Genomic DNA, 11,354 nt, shown 5'->3' with positions numbered 1-11,354 from the left:
CGCCATCATTTTAAAGTTGTTTATCTATCGATACATAAATAAACATTTCCGTTAGTTTCTGTCACGTTTGCTTCATGCGTCCTTGAAGATTCTCCATTTCCTGTTATTAATGTATTGATCCTATGATGAATATTACCTGTCAAGTTAATTATTTATCAGTATTCCAGAGTATATATACTGTCTGTCTAGAGGCCAACTCTAAATAAACTATATGGTATGCTTCAGTTAAGAAGTTGTTATATAAGGTGCATGATTTTCTCTACACCTTATGTGCATTTTTGTATCACGCTTTGGAAATGGAGACACAATTAAAAGGACAGTTGTAAATTGTGATGACCTGTCAGCAATATTTACATTTCCTTCTGTTTGTAAAAGCTAGTACGATACGCGTCAAAGTTACATAAAGATCGATGCAATATTACAACCTCTTATACAGTTAGTGAACAAAGGTTAATAAATATATTTCTTTATAGCGACTTACGCTCAGAGTACCGTTAGTATACAAGAAATATGATGAGAAAAAGTAATCTTTCGCCATTACTTTGAGATACATCGTATATAATTACGCCATACCTTCCGCTTTTGCGCCGTTTACACTTGCTTATGACACATTTCAACCGTCAAACATTAATAGTGAACTGATTAAGACTGAAGCAGTGTTTTTTCCTGTGTTCTAAAATGTTCTTTTACAAATGAATTTGAGATTGTACGAAGAAAACTCTGTCCAATGCTGACCATGCAATGTAGGTACATAATAATATGTTGATCAATATTGATGAAAAGCGTCGAGCAAAAAATTCTAAGTCAGCATAAGTCATCGTAGATACATTTATTCATAATGGAATCTTGCCAATTTAATTTGACTGCATATTTCAAATTATTTCTCATTTCAAGTCTTTAATGAACGTTAAACGTTTATGGCAATATAACAGTATGTTCTCTTGCATATCTAAATGAAAACACCATGTGAAATGTACCGTGTCCAGAAAGCTTTAATGGAATCCATTTTAACGGATTCTTAAAATATACAGTAGAATCAACGAATAATCCATCAACGTCCAGAATACGGAATCCAGCACTAAATCTTGATTCTAAAGTATACAAAAGGAATCCAATATAGAATCGAGCATAATCCTTTGTGGATTCAGTTCTTTTGGCATAGTGAAACCAACGGCATTGGCTAGGTCCTACAGCCTGTGTCCACAAAACAGTAAAGTAGCATTCACCTGACCCTTGTTTTACTGTAATCAGACATCTTTGGTTGAGTTGACTATCTTAATGGGTGTTACTGCTAAAAAATGAAAACGTTCTTTGGTCAACTAACAAGGGAAGTATGTCATGTGCCATGCTTAAAATATTTGTCATGAAATAAAATAATGCATAATTGCTATTAGCATCTTGCTTTATAAGGTCGTATAAAAATGCGTCTGATTTGTGTGTGTTTTATAATTGTAGTATTTCTTGGCCGTATCCATTAATATGTAAACTTAATGGTTTTCAACGATATGACTGTCACACATCCCTACTGTCGTCATCTGTGACTTGTATTTTAATAATATATATTATTTCTCTGAATATAGAACAGTGCGTTCTTGGCAATCAGTGCCCCTGAAAGAACTCTCGAGGCGAGGCACGTTGTGGAGAATCCGAATTGTATACAGCATTTGAAACTCACAAGTGCAGGGGTGATATTCGTAAAGGAAAACAAATGACTGTACTAACATTTGAAACGCTTCACATGTACTGTTCCTTGACACCTTCATCAGCACTCGAGCCTTTGCATAATATCAGACATCCAAAAACATTCATATGAACAATTGTTAAATGGTAATATGTCTCGTATTTTTCCAATAAGTGACAATACTGTAACGTTAAGTTAAGTATTTTAATTTTAGAATGTTTTGCAAAGTAAATCAAACTGGCCGTATTTTGCTGACGTATGATTTATATGATGTCTCCAAAATAATTGATACTGAAATCAAAGAAAATAATGCCTGATTAGAGATTTTGGAACAAGCGTAATCATCGAGTCTCTCTCTCTCTCTCTCTCTCTCTCTCTCTCTCTCTCTCTCTCTCTCTCTCTCTCTCTCTCTCTCTCTCTCTCTGAGCAATACCTTTCTTACGCACTTTTAGGCAAAAGCAGGTAAATCCTAACTTACACATGTACATATACAAACACAATACACCCCAAAAGACTTACTATTAGTTCTTTATTCAAAGTAAATATATTGTCATTTCTATAATTGCACCTGTTGTACAGTACAAAGAGTAGTAAAAAGACGATAAAAATAATTCGAGATACATCGTATCCAAACAGCCATACTTTCGATTTTTTGCAGTTAACACTACGCTGTGACAAATTTCAGACCTCAAACATTAACAGGGAACTGATTAAAACCGAAGCAATGCTATTTCACTGACTTCTAAAATAGTTCTCTACTAATGAAATTTTAAATTGTAAAAAGGAAAACGAGTGTTGCCGAGCAAGCAATGAAGGTACACATTGATATATTGATTAAAAGCACTCAACAAACCGAGTCAGCTTGGGTCGTCGCAGGTTTATTTGTTGATGATGATTGAATCTTGCTAATTTTTAAACGAAAATGATACTACTAGAATGTTCTTTTACATGTCTAAACGTAAACAATGCAACTTCCTCACTCTGTACAACCCATCGGTATTCTGTTCTCTTAAAGATGACATCAGTTGAGTCCCAGCCGCTAGAAGACTGCCGTAAAAACAATAATGTCATCAAAACTGTAAAAAGATCCCATTGCTTTGATAATGTTAGAAATTCCAAGCAACCCTGGGACAGTTCTCTATTTCTTCCACGAAGGTTGTAAATTTTTTCCATAGTTTAGGGAGACGGGTGCACAACAGCCCGCCGCCACGATACTTTTGCGCCAGCTGAAAAAACATAAACAAGTAAATATCATTATTCTAAGATAAGTAGTCCCACAGTCTATGTCCACTCAAATGTAAAATGACATACACATTACCTTAATCTTTCTGTATGGCTTACAGCGTATGGATCATACGTCCCGCACACGAGGGCCATAAGCTGTAGGTAGGTTTTGCGCTCGTAGACATAATGTTCACGCATGTTACTTGTAAGTTACTCAGTAAATCGAAATGCGTCAAGATAATTGTCTAGCGTACCCAAAACGCATTCTTTACCTATGAGTACATTATAAATACGCTATGTATACGCCCAAAATTGAAAAACATATCGTCAGCTAGCGTTTTAGAGAAATTTTGATACGTCGGCATACGCTGGCTAAATTGTCAAGGTGTGACAGGGCCCTAAGAAAAACAGAGAACTGTTTACCTTTGGCCAACTAACAATTCATGTACCATTCCTAAAATGCTCGCTGTCACTTTATGTCAATTCCTTTGTCCATATTATTTTGTGACGATGTCTATGCTGGCTTGCACTGTCTCTGTAGCTCCATCACGTGTACACTAATTTCATCTTGCTGAAATACCTTACCTGTCTGTTTATGTCACCCATACAGACTTGACCCCCTGAAGTTTCATTAGTGATTGCCCATTTAGAATGGTCCTTCGTCGATCGAAACTTGACGCCAGGTAACGAAATTTGTTTGATGTTTTCTACTTCGTACTTGCCGCAGTATGATTTCATATTTTCACTGACTCCTGACTGCCACGTCTCCGTGAGCAGATTCCGTTTGAAGTATGGCGCCACCAGGTTGCTATACAAGTCTTCGAGTAAAGTATTAACACACATGAACTTATTCAGTGAACTGTAATTTAGTAACAAATATTATATATCGTTGACAGCTTAGCAAGTATACAACTACATAAGCAATGAATAGGCCTACTTCTTTGGAACTATACAATATCTAGGCACATATATTTTAAGTGCCGGTATCAGGCATCAGAACTCAATTTCTTTTGTAAAGGAGTGGAAACGCTAACAACAACACTGTCTGTCTTATCGGAAGACTAGACTGCAGTCTAGTCTCCTGATGAGTGAGTCTAGCGACTCACGAAACAACGTTGTAGTGATGAAATTGTAAAATTGTAAAATCAATTTTCAAGCAACCCTTATATATCTCGCTCTACTTTTGTATTTGAGCACTTTGTATCGGACAAGTCATTAGGGGAACGCTCCATTAACTTATAAGTACCCGACTAACCCGAGTTGGTTATCAGAGGATTAATATCTATGTCAACATATGCGAACAAATTATCTTTTAGCGTAAACAAAACATTAGCACTGCCGGAACTACTTTTAGCATGGCCATCGCCGGTCGATGACGGCTCTGCTCTGTCCGGCACTCAGGATTTCCGACCAGCGTTAAAAGTGCCGTCAAGCACTTGCTGTTACTTTAAGGTCATCATTTAGTTCATAAAATTGCATGAAGAGTTTACAAAAACAATGCCATTGTACTATAGAATCCCTTTCAATAAAATGCTGTTTAAACAATACCAGCAGTTAATTCACGTACGCTGATTTTGCATGCGAAAAGCTATTTCCGCTGGTTGAGGGTACGTTCACAAAGATCATTGCCCTGTTAACTAAAGTTTTCCTGTCACAAAATATCTCTGTACGATCGAAAGTAGACAAACTGACGATTTTTTGCTTTTTATGAATGTTTATAACCCTATAAAAGAAAGTACGGTAGCGAAAATCAGCACAACAAAACAGGACTTTTACTAAAACGTACTCTTTCAATTTCAGTTCAGACTCAATGAGTGGCATTGCGGAAAGGTGCATGCAATGCAATGAAAGTCATGAGCAAACTTTGGTGTCAACGGATCCAGTCTTTGAATTATCAATGAACACTCACTTATTTTGCTGGTCAAAAAGCCAAAGGCTACTTGTCCATCGCAACAAGCCTCTCTGTTTGCAGCGTGTTCATTTTTAGCCGGATGCCGGCCAAATTGACCGGCTACTTCCGTATTTTGGCCGGCTACTTTTCAGCAATGTTTCGCTCTCTAGCCCCGAAATTCTGGTTTTGATAACAATATTTTGATATTTTTGTTGTCTTGCAAGCCGGAGATAACATTTCAGAAGTGCCGATGTGGCTATATGTAGTCTAGCAATTTACTACGCGGTGAACTTATTTGCTATCTAGTATCAGCCTGTAGTACCGCGATCTGTGAACGTGTACTGTACTGGGAATCGCTCTCGAGGTCAACCTTGCTTTCCCGTCTATTTCAGCCAGAACTATTCCGACGTTCACATCGGGTGTAGTTTACCATTGGACTGACGTTACGCCCACGAATAGCCGACCATTTCAGAATAAAGACGACGTTTGTTTGTCTCAAACGCGGAAGAGAAGAAAGTCAAACACGGACGAGAAAGTCGACGCTTGAGAGCTTTGGCTTTCTGCGTAAGAGTAGGCCTTGTCTGATAGGTGTGGTAGGTTTTGATCAAATGTAAAGCGACCAAAAGTAACTGAGTCTCATCTTTCATGCTTTTCAAACGCCACGTCAATCCATCCATGGTCGATCATAGTGTAAATATTCAAGTCGATCGACATCGCGTTTTGTGGAGGGGCCGTGGTTAAGCAGAAGGGAAAGTCTACGCTTGAAAACTTTGATTTTCTGCGTAAGAGTAGGACTTTGTCTTTTGACTTTGGGAGAAACAGTCATATTGAATTTTCTACTCCACTCTGGGAAAGTCACTGAAATTTTTCCATTGTCTTCTGGCTCTGTGTCACAGTCAATTACTCGTGCTACCGTTCACCGGCCGGTCTCGTCAACTGACTCTACCATTTCTCCTTTCTTATATGTAAGAGTGGCCATACCGTTACAAACGGTTTCTGGCTAGCAATTCATTGATTTCGTTTTTTATCGCAGATGTCACAGCATACGCGCAGCTCTTGGAATAATGACACGTTACGTTGTTTGCATGAGCATGAAAAAGCTGGGCACATGGAAAGAACGTTCCATGGTGTTCTGATCACATTTGCATATATGATCAATGCGCGTTACTGAAGTGAAGCGTCCGAAAATTGGAAACTTAAATGAAAATGAAAGAAGAACGATATTTTGTTTCACCATATTTCTAAAACTTAGTTTAGAGCCTAAATTAAACAAGAAACTAGATTACTTGCAGTGAAAAGTGGGTAGTTCACTTTTCCTGTCAACATAGTTCCATGTGCAAGCGTATGTGTGTGCCCGTGGTATTGAGTGAGTCGTTGAGTGAGTGAGACGTTCCTATCATAGCCATAGCTGGATAATATAAACGCAACAATGGAACATTAACACCTTTGGGATTAAAAATCTTCTGTTTGTCACCCGAGTTAACACGCAGCAACTCGGGTTTCAGGTACCATCCAAGTTAATGGATCTCTTTCCCTAATGTCGAACGCATATATATATATTGTATATATATATATATATATATATATATATATATATATATATATATATATATATATATATATATATATATATATATATATATATATATATATATATATATTTAGATAGATAGATAGATAGATTACTCATAATACAAGTATTATAAAACTTGTAAATTTTGTTGATGCTGTGTAGTTATCTTCATTTACGACCCATAAATGTTATTAAGACTAAGCATTGAGTGCGTTCCCGGCATGCAATCGATTGACTTACTGTGTGTAGTCCAAAAATATATATAGATATAAGTTCATATGCGAATGAATAAGAACAACGTTTAAAATATGTATGTATGTATGTATGTATGTATGTATGTATGTATGTATGTATGTATGTATGTATGTATGTATGTATGTATGTATGTATGTATGTATGTATGTATGTATGTATGTATGTATGTATGTATGTATGTATGTATGTATGTATGTATGTATGTATGTATGTATGTATGTATGTATGTATGTATGCATGCATGCATGCATGCATGCATGCATGCATGCATGCATGCATGCATGCATGTATGTATGTATGTATGTATGTATGTATGTATGTATGTGTGAAATCCCATCGCTCCCTATGGCATGATGAGTATTTATAGCGACTTACCATCATTGAATTTTCCTCCCTTTCCAAATACAGTGAAGACCTGACCTGCGAGCGATGTGAACGTGTCTTGATAGCCCTCTTTTACATCTATGTGCTTCCCATTGGCAATGTCCAGTAAACCCGGCACTTTGGCCTCAATATCATCAGGGACGTTATAGTCGTAAACCCAGGGCCAGTTATACTTCAGTGCCGTAGCTAATGAACAAAGATAGAAATATTGTTTCGATTTCGTTGTACATCATGACTTATGTGATCTTTTTAAAAAAGAAAAGAATTGACCGAGTAAAAGTAGGGATTATTGCTTACAAACCTAGCACAGGACGAGCAACCGGGATTTCATATAAGGGGCCTTTATTATAACTTACTATAACTTGTCATTTCAAGACATTACTGTTATTGAACTTGTTGTTTACGGTTCTCATGTCTCATTATCTACATACCTATTTTTCGAAAACTTCCACTTTGAACCGACGTAGACACACAAAACAGTGACTGTCCATACTTCTTCGCATTGGGAGGCCACCAATAACTTCTATTGGAGTATTCCGGAAATTGAGGAACACTGTGTACCAGCCAAAATCCGCTGGTTTTGTCCAGGCAGACGTCACCTGTACAAGAAATGAAGGTACCGTTTCAACCAAAGAACTAAAAAGCATCATCATTAAGGCTTTGAAAAGAACGACCGCTTTTAACGCTTACTAAAACAGATTTTAAGCACAACAAATGCAGAGCAAATCAACAATGCCGTGCAGACGACAGCTCAAACTGGCAATTTGTTCGAAGTGTCTTACCATCGTTTGATACATGGACTCGCCAAATGGACATGTCCGCCAACTTTTTCCTGCGACAAACACTACTACCGCCACTGCTACTGATTCTACTGCTACTATACCAAACTACCAGCTGCAAAATCTTACCTTTCGTATGACCTCGATTTGACTTTGATCTTTGATGCGGCCAATTATCACTATACATTAAGTAGGCGACACTCTGGTGAATGACAAAAACAAATCAGATGTGACAAATTGTAAATCTGATTGCACAATTTTAAGGATGTTGACGATTACAAAGTCCATAAAAGACATACCGGAATTTAAAAAAGACTTTGGTGTAAGTTACATTTGCATGATCGCTTAAGGTACACTGTAGCTGTATTAAAACATACACGCCACGAAAAACGCCCTATCGTTTCAAAACATGATAATTATGCAATTAAAAAAATGCATCGAGACTACCATCTTCTATTTTAAAAATATTCAGTGAGCGATCAATATAAGATAATTTAACACAGCTTTCTCAAACGCAGATGAATGGTGGTATATTGACCCACTTCTATGCCAATCCTGGACCTCCCGTCTTCTAAGTTAGAGACGAACCACTATGATCGAACCCTACCTTAGATTTGTGGTTGCTGTTAATTTGGTCCAGCGTCTTTCCCAGTGCCTGGTTTGGTGAGTCTATCCCAACGGTTGACAACCTGCCTGTCTGGACAGATGGGTCAAAGTAGTAATACGCAACACCAGCTTTCATCAATTCATTTTTACTGTTAAGGATCTTCGGAACTTTGTAAATTATAAACCTGAAAATCAAAGTATAACATCTGCTGTATTGAAATTTGTGTTAGGAAACTACGTCCTGCAACACGGAATCACAATTAACTAAAACACAACTTTCAAACCAAAGGGATTTAATCCAGTACAAGCAATACACTAATTACACGAGAGGACAATTTGCGGGGTATATTTTTGACTACTCTTGTGCAAAAGTTCCACTTTTGGAGAAATGTAGCCGACCAAGCATTTCGAAAAAGATCTCTTTTGTTTGTGTGTGTGTTTTTTTTAAAGTATTGCACTTTGCTAACTGTCTCTACTTCGAGCAACATGTGCATTTTCAAACTTAATATACATCTAACTTTTGTATTGACAGTATATGCACATAATGTGATTGCTCATTCGGATCAGTAATCCTTTGAGTGCTGTAATGTTTCCCACCAAAATATACTGCCACATTTTACCAATCTTTTATGGAATGTTCTGAAATTCTTTGATAATTTTGAACTAAATGGGCACTATATTTCATTGGCTACAGTTTTTTATCATAATTTTAGCAAAAATGTGAGAAAAATTGACGAGGATATATTGAGTAAAGGAGAGAAAAATGGACGTTGGCGCGGAAAGGGAGGCCAAAACCTGAAGGTAGTTTAACGTTTTGTCAAATGACCCCTTCCTCGTACTCTTACACAATGAATGCCGCCATTGTCTTGCCCTGCCTACTTTTATAGGGGACTTGCGTCTTTAATGTCATTCCTTCTGGCAGGCTTGTTTTCCGAAAGCCACGTTGACAGTCTGCACGTGTGTTTGTGTCGACAGTGCAGCAAGAAATCATGCGCAATCACTGGTAAACCGTGCCTGGAATCGTCTATAATACAACACTACACAACTGTCCGCTGCCTATCAGAGTAATGTACACGACTTTGATTGGCTTTAACACAGAATCCGTTTAACATCTGTACTGCGGCAGTAAGCACATTTCTTGTTTCTCCGCAGCTTCTGCTTAGGTTTTCTATCCCGCTAGATCATGAAAACATCCATCTTCTAGTGTGTGCATTGCAGGCTCAGCTGTTAATATTTTTGACTCTCTTTCTATACCCCTAAATAAAACACGCTAAAGCGAAAGCAATTTTAGTTGCTGGAAACAGAGTAAGTCACCGCTTTGAAACACATTGAGACTGAGAGTACCGCCCTCAGGTTGCGACCTTTGACCTGTAAATGGGAAGATACGCTTTTTCATGTGATTTCTCCTCAGTCTTCTGCTTTGTAGTATCTTGACGCTAAGCGAAATCAACGAGTTTCGATAATCTGTAACCTGAAATAATATCACAGGTCATTCTCGATAGGTCGTACTGTGCGTATAGTGCGCATTCAATGCCGTGGTGTCGATGCATAAAATAAACATTTAGCTGAGAGCGTTGCCGAGTGGACATACTTTATTCCAGTCTGTATGGTGACATTGAATGGCGTATATTCACTTGTGAAACTAATCAACTGTACTAGCTTTTTGATGCAAATATTAGGCTACAGTCGAAGTGTGCTTGTTCACCGAGGTCGAGTGTTTGGGTCGCGACAATTGAATCCAGGTCATGGAGGTGTAGATCCGCTACCTCCATGCGCGGAGATCAGAACATCTTGTACGTTGGCGATATTGTCTTGTCGGCAACCGCAGCCAACGCCAGCCGAAAGATGTACTAGTATTGTATCCCTCGGTTTTTAATTTGTCACAGAAACTTGCACAGAAGAATGGAGTGCTACGCAATGACAACCGAACTATGAAAAGGTTACCATCTCCGTGGCCACTCATCGTCTGTGTCATTTGCAAAATTGCATTTCGAATATTTTAACAAGTAAGCTTGAATTTAAAGACTGAACATAAACGGGCTAACAAACCAACCTAGTATCAAAAGATATGCAACCCGACAAGAAAATAAAATGATCGGCGTGTAAAAAAACTAGGAAATATAAAACGAAATCACTGTTTGACATAACCTACCAGTCTACGTTCTTCCCTTGATCATCCTTGCACGAGATAGCAGCGCACGCGCTGACGAATAAACAGACCACGAATATAACAGATTTCAGCATGATCTTGGTTGTCCTTTACCATTCGTTTGGTTCGCTAGCCGACGTTTTTTGTGTGTATATGGGACCTAGACTGTAGTTGACTGTAGGGGGAAGCAAAGTAAGCATGCTATATAGACGAACACACCACGACAAAATGAAAGCACACATACACGTCATGTGATACGAGTCGAGTCCTTATTAGTCATACCAGGAAACGAAACAAGAAGTGTAGACTATCCGTAATAATTGGACATATATTTAGGCTCTAAAATTTCCACAATACGTTTCTAGTCTACCAATCGTGTCGGCGTTTTTTCAAGATCGTGATGAAACGAATGTTTCATTATGCTTATTGTTTGATAGGAGGCCAAAAGAGATCATCGGATTGGTGTATGCCAGAATCGATTTTGCGATCATAGCGCTGATCGCGTCTGTACGCTTATTGCTGTACCTTTTTTTTCGTGTGCACCAGCGACTGAAGCTGAAAAAAGAGTTTATACAACGTCATACGGTATTTCCCCGTTGTCCTATTTGATGTACGACAACTGTAGTGACGCAACTTCCTGTTTGTACTGAGAACGAGGTCAATACTTCGCATAGTGCGCCTGCGTGTTTACAGGGGCCGTTTTAATGTTCTTTAAGCGCTGTTAAATGACACAAAATATATTTTATACAATGCAAGATCCGAGGTACATGAATATTACACATTGATTAAGGGTCATTAGCATAGAATTTTAA

At 38.0% G+C, this 11,354-nt stretch overlaps 1 protein-coding gene across 1 annotated transcript; it reads right to left on the bottom strand.

The window, feature by feature from the left end:
- Positions 1 to 2,191: 2,191 nt before the first annotated feature.
- Positions 2,192 to 11,099, bottom strand: LOC139125003 (plancitoxin-1-like). Its single transcript, XM_070691112.1, has 7 exons — positions 10,546 to 11,099; positions 8,395 to 8,578; positions 7,917 to 7,989; positions 7,440 to 7,607; positions 7,000 to 7,194; positions 3,491 to 3,723; positions 2,192 to 2,907 (listed from the first exon to the last, which is right to left on the bottom strand). Exons 1-7 carry the CDS (start codon positions 10,635 to 10,637, stop codon positions 2,788 to 2,790), a joined length of 1,065 nt encoding a protein of 354 aa, XP_070547213.1. The 5' UTR covers positions 10,638 to 11,099; the 3' UTR covers positions 2,192 to 2,787.
- Positions 11,100 to 11,354: the final 255 nt, after the last annotated feature.

This window comes from Ptychodera flava (genome assembly GCF_041260155.1).
Source record: "Ptychodera flava strain L36383 chromosome 23 unlocalized genomic scaffold, AS_Pfla_20210202 Scaffold_24__1_contigs__length_23054250_pilon, whole genome shotgun sequence".
Classification (NCBI taxonomy): Eukaryota; Metazoa; Hemichordata; class Enteropneusta; family Ptychoderidae; genus Ptychodera; species Ptychodera flava.
The sequence above is the reverse complement of the archived record's forward strand: the minus strand, read 5'-3'. Positions and strand labels throughout refer to the sequence as shown.